At 38.6% G+C, this 19,727-nt stretch overlaps 3 protein-coding genes across 4 annotated transcripts; all 3 read right to left on the bottom strand.

The window, feature by feature from the left end:
• Positions 1 to 2,192: 2,192 nt before the first annotated feature.
• LOC117916594 (pyruvate decarboxylase 1-like) lies at positions 2,193 to 5,262 on the bottom strand. 2 transcript variants are annotated; one of them, XM_034832709.1, is made up of 6 exons: positions 4,269 to 5,262; positions 3,957 to 4,120; positions 3,193 to 3,843; positions 2,996 to 3,113; positions 2,726 to 2,914; positions 2,193 to 2,625 (listed from the first exon to the last, which is right to left on the bottom strand). In XM_034832709.1, exons 1-6 carry the CDS (start codon positions 4,797 to 4,799, stop codon positions 2,455 to 2,457), a joined length of 1,824 nt encoding a protein of 607 aa, XP_034688600.1. In that variant the 5' UTR covers positions 4,800 to 5,262; the 3' UTR covers positions 2,193 to 2,454. The 2 variants fall into 2 exon arrangements, with proteins under 2 accessions (XP_034688600.1, XP_034688599.1); XM_034832708.1 differs by having other exon boundaries at positions 2,996 to 3,125.
• A 105-nt stretch (positions 5,263 to 5,367) lies between these two features.
• LOC117916593 (potassium transporter 1) lies at positions 5,368 to 10,163 on the bottom strand. The gene is made up of 9 exons (XM_034832707.1): positions 9,777 to 10,163; positions 8,613 to 8,856; positions 8,236 to 8,481; positions 7,787 to 7,837; positions 7,435 to 7,695; positions 7,292 to 7,344; positions 7,051 to 7,165; positions 6,712 to 6,966; positions 5,368 to 6,610 (listed from the first exon to the last, which is right to left on the bottom strand). The coding sequence occupies exons 1-9, from the start codon at positions 9,825 to 9,827 to the stop codon at positions 5,598 to 5,600; spliced, it is 2,289 nt and encodes a 762-aa protein (XP_034688598.1). The 5' UTR covers positions 9,828 to 10,163; the 3' UTR covers positions 5,368 to 5,597.
• A 3,116-nt stretch (positions 10,164 to 13,279) lies between these two features.
• Positions 13,280 to 19,029, bottom strand: LOC117916513 (ran-binding protein 1 homolog b). Its single transcript, XM_034832589.1, has 4 exons — positions 18,843 to 19,029; positions 18,610 to 18,761; positions 18,407 to 18,526; positions 13,280 to 13,947 (listed from the first exon to the last, which is right to left on the bottom strand). The coding sequence occupies exons 1-4, from the start codon at positions 18,992 to 18,994 to the stop codon at positions 13,700 to 13,702; spliced, it is 672 nt and encodes a 223-aa protein (XP_034688480.1). The 5' UTR covers positions 18,995 to 19,029; the 3' UTR covers positions 13,280 to 13,699.
• Positions 19,030 to 19,727: the final 698 nt, after the last annotated feature.

Raw genomic sequence — 19,727 nt, forward strand, 5'->3', positions numbered from 1 at the left:
ATGGTCTTACTTCTGAAGTAAGGTATGCTCACCAAAACTGGAGGAGTGATGCTCAAGAGAATGCCCCTGAAGATGTCGGTAATGGCTGTTTGTATATACTGAGTGAAGTTTTATCAACAGGGATGTTTTTGACATTTGCTAGTGTTCTTGGCCATATTCAATTTTGCCCCCCTTCTTAATTTGTAGTGTAGGTGAGAGATTTCTTGTGACCATAATTGCACAAACTCTTTTTGGTGTTTGGTAGCTGTTCAAAGGAACTCACGTTAGGTACCATTAAATTCTTTGGTCAAATTTCCCTTAGGGCTCTCATTTTTTTATTTCCCTTATTCTTGAAATCCTGATTGACATGCTACAGCTTATGGTCCTTATCAGCCTTATACAGTGTCTTGATTCTACCATATATTTTACATGTAGTCTAGTGATCTATGGCCCAAACAGCAAATGAAATTTGACTGATTGCAAGCTCCCAACTGTCCATGTGCGGAACCTTCGATCAATCTCTGATTTCCATGTGGTAGCCCCGGAATGGGATCTTGTCTCATATACGAGGCCCCTCTAGTTGAAACTAGTGAAGACTCTTAGGGTTCTTTATGGTATTGAAATGCATTTGCTATTCTTTGCTTGTGAAGCAATTGAAATAAAAGGTGAAAAAGAGGGGAAATGAAACAGTGGAAAATTAAAGAAAAAGAAAAAGCCTTGATTTTACAGCCCACCAGAATATGATCCTCATTTTTTTTTTTTACTTTCTTTTCCCCTTCTCTTTTTTGCATCAAAAGAGATGGTATGTTTAAGGGTTCACATAGGCCGGGCTCGATATAGATGTGAGTATTACATCGATGCTTCTAGTAGATCAATTTTAATTGCTACTTGCTACAATTTTTTTCAATGTTTTTATCCAATCAAAAAAAATTGTAAAAATGAAAAAAAAAATGGAAAATAAGAGAGGAAAGGCTAGATGGTGGAGTTTTGTTTTTTATGGTGGTTGAACCAACTGATTTTGGTGAAGAATATCAGCAAGTTATCCTGAGAGGCTCTTCCATGCACCTCAAATCTTGTCAAGAATTGGAAAGAAACCTATATTACTAGGGGTCAGAGAACTACATCTCTTTGAAACCTTAAAAGGTCATATTCTTAACCTCATTGTCAAGATAAAAAGGAAAAGTGCCATAAATTACAGTAATGCTGGCACATGTGGTCTTTGCTGCCTTTTGGGGTCCATTAGATTCAGCCTTTCTCTTTTCTGGGGTCCATGGCCATCTTTGGCTCTTAATCTTAGTTGCCCATTGGCAAGGGAACTTCATTGGCCAAGCATCAGCCACTCGCTGATGACCCAAAGAATAGGACTTTGTATTGGGAATCATTTATTTTGGTAGGGTAAGACATGGACGAACTGAGAAAATCGGTTCTGGGGGGATTTCATTATTGAACTGTGCCCCAAGACGAAGGGAAGTTGAGAGCATCTCAAAATTGGTCAAAAAATATTGTTGCTCATCCTGTCTTTGAATGCTACTTGTCCTGAAGCTTCCTAAGTTCATAGCTGTGACATTTATTGAGGCAGTTGCCGCCCAAGACCGAATACTGAAACGAGATGCAGATGTCTCTAGGTTTCTTGTACTTGAACCATGCTTTATGGATTAGGGTAACGCAAGCAGTAATTTATTGTGAAATATGTCACCCTCACCAACTATCCTATGATTCTGTATTGGTCTTATACAACTGCTAAGATGAGATGTGGATGATATGAGGGATGTGAACATTTAGGGACCTATATTTCAAGAAGCAAAGAAGGCCATGTTTAGATTCATGGACCAGGCTGTGTGTATAATCGAGTACAGAAACTGGGCTCCTTGTATGCACAGCAAGACAGGCTGAAGAGGGCCCTGCCGATTCAGCCAATGTGCAGGATTCATATATTTGGTTAAGACACAAAACTTCCATGAAATTGTTGCTTGATATGGGTTAGACTGATACATGGATAAACATATGGAGTTTTTTCTTGGAAAGATGTAGATGATTAATGTATCTGATGCTTGATCTCTGTTGCTCTAGAAGATAGATGCAGGTCTTCATACAAATTTTCTGATTTCTCTTGAATGGGAATAAAATCCCAACTTGATCCATTAATAAACTTGCCCACATTTCATAGCTGTCTCCTTTTTTATATTGGATTACTTAGCTTTGAAAGGTAGTAATTCATTTTGAATATTATTGCCCAAGTCGATTAAGTTCAAGTATAAAGTTTTCAATTCCTAGGTGAGTATAGAAAGCTCAGTTCACTGGACTGAATAATCAAACAGTCCAAAATGCAGGAATTAAGCAGAAACTTCCTCATATATTCAAGAAATCCCGCAAAATAAATAAATAAATAAAAGGAAAAAAGAAATAACAAGAAGAACACCAATCCAGAACTGGCCAGGAAAACAAACTCAAGCAGATCAGCAGCAGGAAAGTGATCTACTGAGGATTTGGCGCACGGCTGTTGGCAGAGCTGACCCTGGATCCCCATTCAAGAAGCTCTTTGCTGGTGTCATCCTTGTGAACTACCACTTCAATGAAACACAAACAATCCTTCTTCTCCCCTGTTGCTATTTCAATGGCCTCTATGAGCTCCTGTTCATTATTGACCTGCAAGAAAATATTCAATTTTTTCATCATCCATTTTCCAATTTCATAGTTAAAAGCAACACAGCTCTTATTTCTAGTATCTGAAATTGAAACCACTGACCTTCTTTGTCCAGCAGTTGCCTTCACCATTATGGATTGCATCCACTAGGCCAGTGTAGTTCCAGTTCTTAATCACATTGTAGGGGCCATCATGGATTTCAACTTCTATGGTGTATCCCCCATTGTTTATCAGGAAGATGATGCTCTTCTGCTCGCACCGAATCATCGTTGACACATCCTGTGCAGTCACCTGCCCACCAAAATGTTCCCGAGCTCCGAGTCAGAAAATTCATCATCAAAACAATCCCAGAATTCAAACTCTTTACTTCACCTGGAAGCTCCCATCGCCAATGCAAGCAATCACCCGCTTGTCTGGAACCGACTGCGCATACCCCAGCGTCGCGCCAACAGACCACCCAATGGAACCATACTGCATTTGAAACTCGTACCTGCAACACCAACTTTTGTTCTCTGATGTTCGTAAATTCAATTGGTACAAGATGAAGGGCTAGTTTCTTTGCTGCTTACCCACATCCTTCTGGTAATTTGAGTTTCTGGCAGTTAAACCAGGAGTCCCCGGTCTCTGCGATCACGGCAGTGTCGTGTGAAAGCAGCTTCTGTATGTGCTGGAAGAGAATGTTAACTCTCAAAGGCTCAGTGGGTTCGCATTTTAGAGGAACACCATCCGGAACGTGGATACGTCGGTAGTTCTCATAGGCGGTGGTATTGTTGTTAAGCTTCTTGGCCAGAGCTGGGAGAAAGTCCTTCATCAGAACACACCCGAAAGCTGGCCCGTTGGCGATGACAACGCGTTCTGGTTGCACGATGATGGCCTTCTCCCTCTTGAGCAGTAGGGAGTACCCAACAGAGCTGTAGTCGTTGAAAATCGGCCCTACAAACACGTATGCGTCAGCTGATTCCACAATCTCGCCGCAGAAGGCAGTGCCGACGGCTCCCCAGTACGTCCCTATAAAATGAGGGTGGTGCTCAGGAACCAGCCCCTTGGCCGATGGCATCACAGCAAGGGCGTAACCACAGGCGTCTGCCAATTCGACAAAGGCTTTTGTCGCCTTTGCCACCCGTAGTTTCGGCCCTCCCACTATCACAGGCTTCACCGCCTTGTTCAAGAAGGCTGCCGCAGCCTCCACTGCTGCGTCTAACCCCTTGCAATTGCTCATTCTGTGCCCGGAAACCACAACAAAACAACGGGCATTAGTATTAAAATTTCTGATCAACGACAAGAACCCAATAAATTGAAACCGAACCAAAAAAAAAAAAAAAAAAGGGATTACTTGGGAGAAAGGGCGAAAGGAATAGGCTCTCGACTGAAGGTTGGATGAAATATCGTGGGCAAGTTACAACTGACACTAATGTACACAGGTTTGCTTTCTTTCAGAGCTGTAGAAATAGCCTTATCAATGAGCTCATGGGCTTCATCCAAATGATTTATAATAGCCTATACAACAATGGTACAAATCATAATCTGATCATCACATTTGCCCAAAACCCAGTAAACATTCAAAGAAAAGAAAAGAATGATAGGGTCATCACCCAATCTGTGGATTTTTTTTTTTAATTTTGGAAAATCAAGAAATGGGATTTACCTGATAGCAGGTAACAGGCTGGAAGCATCGGACTTCTTGGCTGAAGTCCGGCAACCCAATAGTGTGGTGGAGAATTCTATTAGTACCGTAGTCGTTGGTGTTGGGACCTCCGACGATACAAATGACCGGAAGGTTCTCACTGTAAGCGCCCGCGATGGCGTTGAGAATGCTGAGCCCGCCGACAGTGAAGGTGACAACACATGCACCGACGCCGCGGGCCCTGGCGTAGCCGTCAGCGGCGTAGCCGGCGTTGAGTTCGTTACAGCAGCCAATGTTGTTGAGACCCGGCTCGGCAATGATGCAATCGAGAAGAGTGAGGTTGAAGTCTCCGGGAACGGAGAAGACGTCGTTGACGCCAATCTGAACAAGACGGTGAGCGATGTGGCTGCCGAGGGTGGCGCGGGAGCCGGTGGGGTGGGCCGGAGAGGGAGAGTCCTGAATGGTGGAAACGGTGCCGTTTTGAGGAGCGGAACCCACGTCGTTATTGGCGGGTTTGCATGAATCCAGTTGTGATCCAATCTTATTGTCCATTTCTTACATAAATGTGACCAGACCACAAAAGAGAGAGAAAAAAATGGAGAAGAAGAAGGAGGAGGAGGAGGTTGAATATGGAGAATGGAGAATGGGAGAGAAGTATATAAAGGTGGGTATGTTATAGATTCGTGAAATGAGGGAGGTTGTGGTCCGAAGGAAGAGACTCATTCGACTGAACCTCACTACAAATCCGCCACACCTTCCTTCTTTGCATTGCACTTGTAACTTCTGCCTTTTCCTTTGCTCCACTTCTCATTTTGCTATCACTACAAGAATTTTGTTTGTACATGTAAAATGCACATCGTCACATCAATTTTTGGTATGGTTTAAATAGCTATGCTTGAGTGTTGAAAACTATACATACAGTAGGCTCCTCTTAATTGGCACATCGATAATTTTTTAACACCGTAGGATCTTATTTATATAAAGGGAACAAACCATTAGAAATAGCGTCAGAGATGATCCCTGTTGGACTTCTGGGAACTTTGAATTTTTTCTAGTTCAGCCATATGACTTGTGTTCACAACCATGTGGTTGGAGCTTGGAAAATCAGAATATACATCTCTAGAAAAATGACAATTTTGCTATGTGGGTTTAGTTGAATGATATCCATGAATTCAAACTCTCAACATTCAAAGCTGGATCTATGATCAAAAAAGAAGGGAAAAAAAAAAATCCTTTGGTCTTGATGGAACTGCTAGGAGCTTCCTTCCCAGTTTCCCCGTGTCATCTTCTTTGGTGCGTCTTTGTTACAGTTAGGCTAGCAAGCGATTCTGCTCGTGCAGTTTGTTCAAGTTAGACATAATAAATCATACCGACTTCTAGCAAAGAAGTATGAGGCACGTTCAGAACAACATCAGGGCCTCTGCAGTTCCTGCTTAGAAAAGCATACACAAAATCGATAGCAACTTGCTTAACAATGGAAGAGGATTTCTTCGCCTTTGCATGGGAATGCCCAAGAATGTATGCAAGCCCAGATTCCCTAGCTTTCAGTATCTGCAGAGACTCTTCATTGGGAAGAGAGTTTTCCAACTGCTCATCGCCAGATTTCATTACTTGGATATCATGTGAAGACTGCACTGAGTTTTCTTCATGACTAGGGTCATTGAAAGTCTGCTCTGAAGCACCAAGGGCTTCAATATCTAAGTTTCCAAACTCTCTGGATGATTCTTCAGTTATTGGTCCCAAACCACTTTCTTTTTCTTTTTCAACAAACTGTACGAGTTCAGATACCAGTGTATTCTCAAAATCGTAGTTTTCCTGTTGAAGATTCTTGTATCCATACCTGACAATGCACCGGAACATGCTATGCTCTTTTCGGCCCACTCTACTTATTAGAAACCGTTCCTTTTCACAGACATAGGGGACTTGAACAGACTTCACACATACAAAAACAAGGACCTGATGGAAAGCTGGTAAGTTCGTCACAAAATGTCCAAAAACAGCTGGAACTCCTGTCACCAGATTAGTGTAGATGAGCCCAATTCCAGGTACCCGGACCATGCCAAGGCTTGGCCCTAAACGCAATATTCTATTCATTGAAACCTTGTTCTCCGCATCAAACTGGTGTTTCTGCAAAGTTCCATAGTTCCAAACATACATTACAGTCAGGAAGATCAAGGACAGAGCAAGTGGGATCCAACCCCCTTCTGGGACCTTGCAAAATGATGCAGAGATGTAAAGGAGTTCCATTGATCCAAAAAACACCAAAAATGCAACAGCCGTAAATATCTGTAGCTTCCACACTATTATCATCACCATTGCCATCAAGCAAGTTGTCACAAGCATAACAGTAGTCACTGCCAGCCCTACAAACCCAGGAAAACAATCAAAGTTCAGTCATGAATACCCGACCTGCCTAAAAAACAACAAAAAATTAGGACACTTAGCCAATAGCTTAGATTTATACCATAAGCATGACCCATCATGTTAGTGTCCCTTAATCCAATTGTCACAGCTAAACAGAGGCACATCAACATCCAATTGACCTCCGGTATGTAAATCTGTCCAGATATTTTTTGTGACGTATGAACAATTTTCACACGAGGAAAGCAGTTTAATGCACAGCACTGGCTTATAATGGAGAATGTAGCTGAGATTGCAGCCTGACTTGCTACAACAGCTGCAAAAGTGGCAACTATGAACACTGGCCAAAACACAGCTTCTGCACAATCAGATGAGGCCATTAATACAGCAAGGGGGACAAAGGACTAGATTAACAGTACGGGTAATTCCACACTTTTCTTGCCTGGTATGGCTTTATAAAAGCTTCTTTGGAGATCTTCATGGTGCCTGGAGAGATATGCAGCCTCGCCCATATATGCAAGAATCAAAGAGGGATACACTAGAACTGTGAATGCAATCTGGGAGTGGTACAAAGTTTCACGACATCAAGAATGTAAACAAGATAGATAAAGCTATTAAAGTAGTTTTGATTTCAGTATCTTTAACACATTAATATAGGTATGTACAAATGGGTATCGAGTTACCTTAATTGAGAGCGCAGAGAAATGGCCCAAATCAGCAAACATCATCTCTACACCTGAGAGTATCCGAGGGAAACAAGTTTCCAGTAGCTTGGTTTAACAGCCAGTATACCGCTATGACCATATCAGAAATGTGAGAGAGGTACCTGTGATTGAGAGAACCACTCCTCCTAATGATATCCATCCTTCAATGCCTGTGCTTTTAAGGAACTTCAACATGTAAGTTGGAGAAAGGGCACAAAATATATGTGGATTCCACCTCAAGATGTTATATATCCCAATGCCACTAATGCACAGAAGCCATGCTGTGACAATTGGAGCAAACATGAAGGCAACTCTATGTGTTCCATAGTGCTGAAGAGAGAAAAGCACCACTAATATGACACACGAGATTAGAACAACATGATCTGAAAGAAAAATAAACAGTTAGAAATGGATCGGAGAATGGTAGAACTTAGTGTTGAGCGAGTTAACAGTATTGAATATAGCTAGACTTACTCTCATGGAGCTCTGTGATTTTCAGTTGAACACCTGAAACTGCTGAAAGAACTGAAAAGGAAATCATGCAAGCCTCTTAAGAGAATTCACGAACTCTAACATAGAAAACAGAACTTTTCTGAAGGTAGATCAATTTAGAAGCCAAAACTCCGCCCTCCAAACGGGTTGAATGCAAAGAATAATGATTAATGCACTCTTAGTATTCATTCAATTTTAAGTCCTTTTCCCTTTAAGCACACAGAATATGATCTTCTGGCGTTTCAAGGGATAGCAACACAGATAGAGAGTGAAAGTGTGAAAATTGCAACATATAATATGCAATTGCAGAAGGCTCCAATATTTATTCCACCACCCCACCCAGATTCTATGGTGTTGCCATGGATGCTAATGAGACTGTACAATGCTCAAGAAGTAGACAGTACCAGAGAGGTTATGCTAATTCCAGCTACCTGATATTGCAGGAGTGAGAATTCCATCACCAATTGCCATACAGGTTCCCAGCAAAACAAAAATCAATAGGCCCTGGCGAAATTTTGGGTGCTTCTCAAAGACTGATTTCATAACAAAGCTCTGCCGTGTGTCTGCTGATCTTTCCATTGCATAGGCTGACAACTTTTGATCTATGGCTTGTTGATTGGGCAGAATGCTCAATCTTGCATGCCGGCAAAGTAAGGAGTACAATGCAAAGGTACCACCTGCACCACAAGGCCAAGGTAGACATTAACTTAATATTGCATTCTTATTGGTGTATGGTAGAATTAATCAACAAAACCAAATTTTAACATGCAAATTTTCCTCTTTCCAAACCATATGTACAATGCTGTACCTTCACCATTATCAGCAGCTGACATCACAATGAAGATGTATTTGAAGAGAGCTATAAGAGTAAATGTCCAGAAGATGAAGGAAAGCACCCCATAAATCTCTTCATCGTTCCCATGAAGGCTCGACTTCCCAGAGAAGGTCGTCTTGTAGACATAGAGAGGGGAGGTACTGAGGTCACCATAAACCACCCCAAGACTTTGATAAGCCAATGTGAGAACAGTGGTACATGATACCCTCTTCACATTCTGATTCAAGACATCAGAATTGTTGACAGAAATTTCAAATACCAATCAGAAAGAACAAAAATAAAAAAGCATCAAGCAGTTTCCTCAATAACATGAGTTGTGCCATGGATTCAACAGCTTGCAGAGATTAATGACCCAGTCTTAGATATTATATGCCCATTTTCATCTGTTTGAAATGCACATTAGGAAACTTTCTTTTTCCTTTTCCTTTTTCCTGTTTTAACTGTTTCCTCACTCCTCGGCAAGGTTAAAGGTGTCTCACACATTGGTTAATATCAAGCACACTGCTTTCCATCTGCATTGAACCCATGAACGACCTTATGGGAGGAAGGGAATAAACCATATCTGTTGAACAAGGGGTTTGAAATCGGTCCATCATAAGCAGACAGACGCATTTCCACATACACATTTACAAGGCCACACACACATATGGACATTGCATATTTTTTATATATCAATTCCACCAAATTTCTTTTTCCAATAAATTGAGAAAATTGAAATGGAAAATCAATGCCTGAAATCTTTGTTCCAAGTTCAGTGGGGAAGAATCTACAAATGCATCTCCTTCCCCAATAACCATTGTAAATTTTTCAACTGCAAAATCTGTAATTGAGAAAACTATTAAATCAACAAGGATTCATTTCCATCCAGAACCCACATGGACTTCAAAAGTGGGAATCCCAGCAGTGATCTCCTTCTACAGAGTTTCTTGTGAACAGTATACACAACTCTTTTCACAAAACTCAATTTATCCTGACACACAAGCATTCCACTCAAAACCCATTTCCAAAAGCTAACATTGTTAAATGCAACAAAAGAGGTAAGAAATGACAGCATTCACAAACCCATTAAACACAACCCCAGAAAATAAAAATGACACCCATCCATAATCATTCAAAAACTCAGCTCAGGAAAAGTACCTGCTGAGAAATTTCTTGTTCGATAGATTCTTCTGATGGTGTTGGGCTCATGGCTAGAGAGAGAGAGAGAGAGAGAGAGAGAGAGAGAGATGTGATTGGAAGGAAAGAGGAGCTCTGATTCAATAAAAAGACTGGGAAGAAGGGAATGTAGGAAGTGAGCAGCAGCTACTAGGAAAGAGGCAAGTGATGCGTGTGCAAACAAGTTGCAAAATGCATTCAATGCTCTGTACCACTCTATTAATTTATTTCACTGCCATTATTTAAATTTTGGAGAATGAATTTTTTTCAAAAGATTTCCTCATCCAATCCGTTTCTTCCATAAATTCAGCTCATATAATTGTTTTTTTCTTAAATCAACTACTGTTATCCACCAAATCTTATTTAAATTTTATCCAAGAATCATAATTATTTTACACACAAGAAAAAATCCAAAGTCCTATGAATTATTCTCAGCCACATTAAAAATTTGAAAACTTATGATATTTAAGTCCAGAAAACAAATATCATATTAGTCTGTACTGCCCTGAACCCTCTGAACTCTTCCCATCAATTTTTTATTACTTTTTTTTCTTTTTTCCTTTTTTTTTTTCATTTCCCTTAAAAGCCTTGGATTACACAAAGCAGGAGAGAACCCGCTTGACATATAAACATGAAAACCTCATGTGGCTGCCTAAAGTTTTAAGCTTCATAATCACATGCATGAATCAAAGTAAGGGTCGTTTACAAGTACTTGTGGCTAAATACAATGTCTCTTTTTCCATGCCACAATTGATGAAAGAAAGTAGACTTTGTTGCAGATAAAAGAGGATGCCCTCTTTGTGACCTTTTTTTTTCCCCCCTGTAAACATATTTATAAATAAATAAAAAATAAAAGCATAAAAAGTAAATGAATATTACAGCTCATTGAAAGGGTACAGTGTACAGATACAAATGGCTCATATTTAAACAAGAGAGTTCATGAGCTAATGTCCACTGTATTCACCATTGTTTAAACCCTGTAAAGTCTTGCTTTCTTATTGTTAAAATTGGATGGACCACCTTCAATTAAATCCACCCATATTGTGTAATCCTCTCTGTGTGAAACTTGCTTTCTGATAACTTAAATAGGAATGTAGTGAAATGCTTGTGAAGGCATAAAGTCTCTAAATCATTGCCCCACTTGAAATTTTAAAAGGAGAGAATGTGGCAATTGAAGAATACATGCAAATATTCACATCTTATTCTGAAACTTTGGGAAGATACGCTAAGTTGCTAGAGTCAAAACCAGATTTGGGTGATGATACATTTACTTATAGTAGCCTAACACATACCTCAATCTTACCTAATAATTAGTCATGAAAATGTAATGTTTTGAGGCATTGACTTCAACTCAATCAGAGAGAAATGAGCCTTGGCAGAGCCCAAAGGGTAGATTAGAGTTTGGTGATATGAGCTTTACATTTGCTATCACTTTAACGATGTGGAGAAAAAAATCATGAAGGTGAAATGGGTGTGGAGGTCTCTATCCTACAACCACTTAGACAAGGCCACAGCAGGGAGGAGCCCCTTTATTTGTACTTACATACTGATTTGGACATGTCATTTTTCTTATTAGAAAGGTCTGAGGGAAGCATCTGTATAGCCCTTAAAGTACAGAACACTGTAGGGTTTTTTAAAAAGGTAATATAGTCTTTAGAATGAAGGTAGTGGGGTCCTAAATATAAAGATTGTGGACACCCAAATTATCTGCTTGTAGAAGGGGAAAATTATGAGCTGACCGAGTGGTAGGACCATTGGAGTATTTCTGTCCTTTTCTATTGTCAGTGTAATCCTGAAAACATGGCCTTCTTCTATCTTGTGATGCATGAATGCCTGTCTGATGTTGATGGCCTTTCAAAACAAAAATCGCCATTCACAGTTGTGGGTGCCAGGAATTAGGGTTTATGGAGGAGTTCAGAAGTTTGTTCGTTCTGGATGCTAATAATAATAAACACCTTTCTGAAGCTATACTACATGTTTGCTCAAAATTCTAGTGCATATTGCCAACTTCCCCTTTCAATCTTTAGACTAGAAAGCACCTTTCAACGCACAACTTGTGGTTGATACGCATTATTACTTGCCCATATATGCTATAAGATGGTGAGATGTGATGATGTTAACATATTCCCAAAGACTCATTGTCTATCTGGAGGTCGTCCTTTTTCACCTTTTTTTTTTTTTTGTTCTTCCCATTGCGACATCCCTAATGGTTTGAATTTCTTAGGAAGATCACATCATGGGCAGAACAATAATAGAGTTTTGAGAGTTCGGAGTCTTTGGACTAGGGAGATTGCATAATTGAGAAGTAAGATATCCCAGTAGGGGGTTGGGGCTTTTTTAATGTTTTATTAAAATGTAGAATCATTGGATGTGATCCAACCGTACAGCGTTGATAATTGGTGAGTACAATGCATGGAGGGATGGCTGGAATTAAGAGAATGAAAGCGTGGGGGAGGAGTGAGATGTTGTGGGATGGTGGTAGGTGCGCTTTCTGTATCAAAAATTTAAAGCCTACTCTTACGACTGTCCCCATTGATTCAATGCTCCTGCCTCTTCAAACTTGAGTTGTCAATGTGGTGGTAGAAAAGTTGATGGTGAGATGTTACAATCTTATCTTTTTTTTTTCTTTTTTCTTTTTTGAGTTGCTTTCATGGACGAAAAAGCGAGGGCCTTTGCTCCCACATGGCACCCCTCCACCGCTTTTGTTTACTCAGATGTTGCCGCTTGTGTGACTCATCTCTTGGGAAAAAAAAAAACGACGATATTCTGGCTTGGTGGTGGCTGGGTGAGAGAGAGATGTGAGGAAGAGAGCGAAATCAAGTCATGTGTGACGAAGTTAGGAATGAGGACACGGGCTTATGACAAACATTTGGCCGTGACTACTGACTTGTGAAAGGACTGGGGGAAAGCAACAAAGAAGCCGGGTATTGTGGCTCTGGCTCATGCCGACTTTGGAAATTCGGAACCCAACAGAAGGGACTTGAAGGAACAGTGGAGCGTGACAATGCAACTGGAGTTGGGTCATTGAGTCTGAGCACATGGAGTGTCTTAAATTCCAAATCTAGTATTTGATGATGATTATGATGACAAGTACCTGTCCAGAAGTGCAAAATGACAAACATGGTGGAGCATTAAGGGAAGACTGGTGGCCTAAACTAGAAATGGGGCGTCCCAATGTTTGAGGTGTATTGTATTGATCAATGGGGCCGTAGATGGGGAAGAGAAAAGGACATGGCTCTCATGAGGGGTGACTGGTGAGAAAACTCAGAGGGGTTGATGAACAGAAACACATCTCTCACACCTGTGCTTCAATGATTTCTTTGGACCATATTAAAGACCGACTGATGAGATACCTCTCTCTCCACAGCCCAACAGAGAAATCTGCATCCGCCTCACCAAGAACCCAAGCTGAGTTCCTGTTTAACAAAACCAAACCAATCTTTTGAGGAAATGAAAGGAAATCGGATGCACATAGAAATGCAGCCTTGCACAAATCAAGAAAACATGTTCCAACAAAACTCCTTATAAGATGATAGTTTTCGAGCACCACAAAAACTGACTCTTTTTATAAGATGATGTTTTCAAGCAGCATCCTTAGGAGCATACCAAGCAGCAACTTACACAAAGTAAACAAGTTGGATTGAAAAACCCTAGCCATACCCTCTGACAGAAACCCGAATTAAAATGACAGACCCTTTGACATGCAAACAGGACCCAAAGATTGACCAAATGTTGACAAGACTCCCAACCGAAGAAACGCTAGACCCAAACTGATGTAAGCCCATAAAGCACAAGCTGTTGAATTCCACCCATCTGAATATACCATGACATGGGCAGCAAGAGAGGTCAGACAACTAACCACATCATATTGCCAGGTATATGGTATAGAGCAAACCCATCTCCATTTAAGTTGAGGAAGAAGGTTCCTCCACTTTCTTTTCAGCATCTGTCTTTCCTTGCTCACTTTCAGTTTCCTTCTCCTCCTTGGCTGCAACAGGCTTTTCTTCTTCCGCTTTGTCCTCAGTTTCCTTTTCTTCGACACTCAACTTCTCAAGAAGCCCAGCAGCTGCAGATGCATCTTTGTTTTCCTCTTTCTTCTGTTGGGATTCAGCAACCTCTTGAACCTTTTCCATGAAGCTTTTGCAATTTTCAACTGAAACAAAAACCAACACATCAATGACATAAAAAAGAGAGCAATATCTTGAAATGGAAAAGAGAGAAGTATAGAAATGCACATGTTGGCAATCTTCCTCCCTCAGAAAACAGATAAAAGCAAGTTGTGACAGCTGTTACATGTCATTTCTTCACAAGAAAATGCCTTCTAACATATAAATTTTGTGAATCATTTAAGAAGTATGAGGTTATCATATAAACTTCAGGGAATATCGTAACACCTTTATCCCTATTCCACTAATGTAACAACATACATTTGGCCGTTGAGTTGTGAATCTAGAAGATAAGTCAAAACTTTCATGTAGTTAATCAAGTGAACAGTGTAGTTTTGATCATTTTGTAATAAGCAGATTTAAGCACATATCCCTGGTAAAATAGTTACTTCCAAATATTATGGAATATGGGAGCACAATGAATAAGAAAGCATCTTACAAAGAGATGATGATCGGCAGGCACGAGTCTATTTTTATTCCCTACCCTTCCTTGGATTAACATCTTTTTTAGTTATTGCAAGTATATAATCTTGGGATATGATAATTACCATTTTTTTTTCTCCATGTAGGTCTAAATGAATGCACAACAAACAAATTCGACCAGTATGGGGAAAAGTATTGGAGAATGAGAGGTGCAGGAGTTATGGAATTGAAAAAGGAATAGAGCAAGCAATATCATATTAGAATTAGGGGCGCACACCATCCTGAAATAGAAAACACATGCCTTAGAAAAAGGATGTGCATGGATCAAGTATTACTCAAATGACACTTTCCCTCACAAGGAAAGTTAATTAAGCAAACATATAAGGATTGTAAAATTCTAATAAATGGAAAAGAGCAAGACAAACAAAGTACAACCAAACAACAACAATTAGTGGTACTACATATATGTATTAGCCTATTAGACTAATCAAAATATATATATATTAGCCTATTAGAAGCTGAAATGCACATTGAAATAGTTTGTCACATTAAAGAGCAGCAAAAGACTAAGGGCAAAGGGATTATCATTCACAAAAAAACAAAAACAAAAAACACTGTCCTGCAATGTGAAAGCTTAAACAGAGTTAGGACAGGTAGAGTGTGTCACAATTTGGCATATATGTAGGAATGACAAAACCTTTAAAACACTGAGTGCCAAAGTCAGCCTTATTCAAGCACCCTTAAATAATATAGGCAATATAAGTAAAATAAAGAATCAAAGGAAGAAAACACTTGAAAGAAATTAATCGTTAGTACAGGATTTCAGGATTGAGATCTGTATCGTATCATATATAGCACTTGCTTTCTCCCAAGTGTTATTTTCCTTGGGCCTTTTGTTTCGCTTCTGCTGTCCAGACAATGTCTAAGGTTGCTTGAGTAAGCTGACTTGATAACTCAGTGTTTGAGGTTATCCAGATACTACACAGATCCTACTAATCAGTGACACTAAGCTGGGATGATCCATGTGGTAAATGTAAAATGGAGAAAGATGCATAGCAACTAGCCAGCATAATGGAAAAGATGAGTATGGAACTGGATGTTAAGCTGATTCACAGTTTTAAAGAAAGATGAAGGTATTATTTGAATATCCCCTATTTAATGAAAACCACTTTGAAAGCTTAAGTTTACTAATGCAGCAAGATATAGGAATTCTTGGAAATTGAGGTATCTGAAGGTAAAGGAGTTTGATAATATTCTAATAACTCCAACAATGCTGCTCAAGAGATTTGAATCTAAAGCCTTTCATTTGACTGATTCAAATAATGAATCCACCCAACAACAATAATGATAGTGGTAGAGATGCTTATCAAGAATTAAAAAAAAAAAAAGAAAAAAGAATGATAGAAATCAAATCAAATAATTCTGTTAACATATTCAAGTAATTCAATTTTTCCATATGAGTTAGTAGTTTATGTTATGCAAAAGACGAGAGTGCACATGAAAGCTAAGGTTGGTTCCTCTAGAAGCAGAAACAGGGGAATCATTAAAAGGCCAGGATAGTACAAAAATGGACCTCCTGGATCATTTTGAGGAAGTTTCCTAGATAGAACCATGCAAGAAGGATGAAGAAAAGATGAATATCTCAAGAGTGGTCTAATTATACAATATCTATCTAAAATAAAAAGAAATGTTTCAAGTATAACAAGAATCATGCATAAGCTTAGTGATATAAAATGCTTGCCTTTGGCTATCAAGAAACAACATGTTGTCTGTTACAACAAAAGAGAATCATTAAAAGAAATGATGGAAGAAGAAATGAAAACATTCATTAGAAGATAGGGATGGCATCGAAAAGAATAAATCATTACAGCTTTGTTGAGTTGGGTGCTTTTTGAGTGTACTATACTTTACAACAAACTAGTTGTGATCATGCAATCCCTTGATCAATTTACTCCTTAATTCTAAAGAAATTCCCAGAGAAAAGGTTGTAGAAAAGATCACCAATTCCTCCCACACAATTTATTCAGAATAAATACAAGTTGGTGAGAAAATGGGATTTCTGTATATAAATACAGAAAGATGTAGGCTACCCCACAAGATTCCGAGCCTACTATGAGCTCGATTTCCCAAACTAAAAATCTATAATCCCCATGAGTCTGCACGACATGGTTTGTGCAAATACAACATTCAAAGGGTCAAAAGATGAACCATTCACCTTGGACTGAAGATGAAACACACATTCGTACGATTTAAGCCCAAGGAGTACCCAATTTATCACTCATCACTTTCCAAAATTAAATATTAAGCTATCTTTAGGCATGGGCTAAGGTGTATTTAGTTTCAAGTCCTTATTCCATGGTTGATTTTGTGGATTGGTTGGGCTCTATTTGAGGGGGTGCTGTTTTTTGTTGTTCCCCATTTTTTGTGGAACTTTTAGGCATCTTTTGTATACCTCTTGTACTTTGGGGCGCTCTTTTGGAGTGTCTCTTTTTAATATATTCCTTTTTATCCATCAAAAAAATATATTATGTTCTTCATAATTTAATAAAAAAATCAACCTATTAATCACTTGCATCCGTTATTCATGTCAATTTAAAACCTAATAGGCATGCAATGTCCACCAAAAAAAAACAAGAAAAGAAAATATTCTAATCTTAAAAACTTTCAAACTTCTAATTTGTTCAGTATATCATGTATGTTCAATGTAATACCCTAGCCACTAGTTCATTATTTAACAAAAAAATTGAGCTTCAAGCATGCTACAACTGAACTTCAAACAACACCATTCACAGAAAGCATATTTTCAAAGAGATCTTTTAACTACATCCAATCTAAAGCTAAGTCCATATCTATCACTGGGAGTCAAAACAAAATATTCTTGTATCTATAGTATAGAATAACCATGTTACAAGAGTCTCCGAAGTTCCAGCTTTGTTATTACATCCTATAATTCAAATCATCAAATCCCACGGACTAATCAAATCATGTGGCAAGCAGTTGATAACATAGGCTATTAGGATTCAATCTAGATAGGGAAATTAAATACTAAAAGAAAATTCAGACTATTATTTGCTACTCTATCTTTGTCTATTTGCTTTCCAAAATGTAAAATAGAAATTAGTTTTGTCCTTTTCAAGCTCATCCCCCTAAGAAATAACAATGTACAAACAAAGTGATGCCATCTTTCTACCAAGTAGAAATAGCACTAAAAGTGTATTCTAATCCAAAAGAAACAACAATAACAATGATAGTAGATAATAATAAAGCTTAAGAATTTTATGCTTTCCATTTGGTTTTGGGAACATTTACATGATTAGAATGAAATACTCATTTAACGGTTATAAGGTTTGACCATTCATACTTTCTTTTTTCTTTTGACACTTTATATGAGTTCCCCAAGAATTTAAAGAAACTTAAATGTTTAATAATCTAAATCTGCATTAAGTTTGATAACCACTCATACTTAGTTTTTTGTTTCATTCAATTGTGACATTGATGCTACGAAACATTGCGCATGCTCCAGCATTTCTACAAGGCAGGCAGAAAAATCTAACAACCAAAAACTTTGATACCCATTTGATTTCCCAAATAGAGGATGGAATTTTTAAAATGTGAAACTGTAAAGCATTAAAACCTCAATATACATGAGGTCTATGCCTTTGGATTTGAAGCTTAAACCTCATGGTTCACCATTTTCAATAAAAACAGCAATTAAATTCATAAATTTAGGAAAATGGGAAACCATCATTGCAAGCTCCTATACTAACACTTCCAAAGTCTCAACTATCATCATAGAATCTCACAGCATAGCCATATCCCTACAATCAGTAGGGAAGATAATTCAATCTGAAATTTACAACAGAAAAGAAATTGGATATAACTTATGAACACAGATGAACTTCAATCCATTAGCATCTTCAAGCAGTTCCAATCACAAGAAAATGCGTTTGATCTATTTCAAAAAACAATATGAAAACAGTTACAGAGAACGGACCATAATGAACAAATTATACTCACTTTCAACTGATGCAAATCTTATACAGAAAAGCTCATCCTTCAATTCTCCATCAGCAAAATCAGTGGCATGCCAGACACAGGACTTATCGTTACCAGCATGCTCCTGAACTGACATAGTCGGTAGAACTGCAACAGCAGATTCGAGATCACACACCAAAACAAAAGGAAATTCGAACCAAAAAATAAAAAACTACAACATACTATCACACCTAGATGATTCGCACAGATCTTGAGAGTCTTCGATTGTCGCATAACGAGCCTGACCTTGCCAGATTCTTTGTGCTTCAAAAGCTTCACACTACCAGCACCTCTCTCCTTCCATTGATTCCCATCCTTGTCGAATCTGTAAAGCTTCGCTTTCCTGCAAAACCAGTACAATCAAGAACAAAACCCTAGAATCAAGGGAAAAAATGGAGATACTGATCTAAGAGGAGAGAATTACAGATCGAGAATGGCGTCTTCATCCTCCTCGCCGGTGGTGACGGCAACCTCTTCGAGCTTAACGATCGGAGCGACCTGTGCCCCGGTGTCTTCGTCCTCGGCGGCGGCGGCGGCATCTTCATCTTCTCTGCGTTCCGGATCGCTGCTCGCCATTTAGTGGAATGAGAAAGAATGAGAAATGGAGGCAGGCTGGCAGGAGGAGTGACCGGGCGGTTTTATAGAAGTTAGGAGGGGAGTGTGCTTAGTGCTTACGCACGCCAGAGGGTTGTTTGGCTGCGGCACAACGGATTGCCTACTCGAGAACGGGATTTTCCCGTACATGCTTCGCCGTAAACCACCATCCAAGATTTTTTTTTTTTTTTTTTTCCTCCCTTCTTTTTCACATCAAGCCATTCAAAATTTGAATTCCGATGCCAAGAAATTTAGGGTGTATAATGTATATTCAAAACAAAGAATTCAAATTTTGAACTCACTCCAAAGAATTCCAAAACTTGGGTTGGTGAGTTAGGTTTGTAGAGAGATAGAAATGGACAGTTAATTATAAATTAACATATATGTTAGAGTGGTCATATAAAAATTTATCATATGAGAAATTAAAAAAAAAGTTATGTAATTATTTCTCAAATTAAAATTTGATAAAGACATATGTCATAAATTTATAAATAAAAATAAAAATATGGTATTAATTGGATTAAATAAGATGATATCATGTGTCATTAATAAGATAACATAATATACATTTAACGAAAATTTTGAAATAAATTTAAAAGAATAATAATTAATTAATTAAAAATATAATAAATAATATAATTATCCTAGAAATTTATGACAATTAAAATAAAGATAATTATTATTCAACATTAAAAAAAGACTTGAAGAGAGCAGT

The sequence above is a fragment of the Vitis riparia genome, chromosome 6, assembly GCF_004353265.1.
Source record: "Vitis riparia cultivar Riparia Gloire de Montpellier isolate 1030 chromosome 6, EGFV_Vit.rip_1.0, whole genome shotgun sequence".
Classification (NCBI taxonomy): domain Eukaryota; kingdom Viridiplantae; phylum Streptophyta; class Magnoliopsida; order Vitales; family Vitaceae; genus Vitis; species Vitis riparia.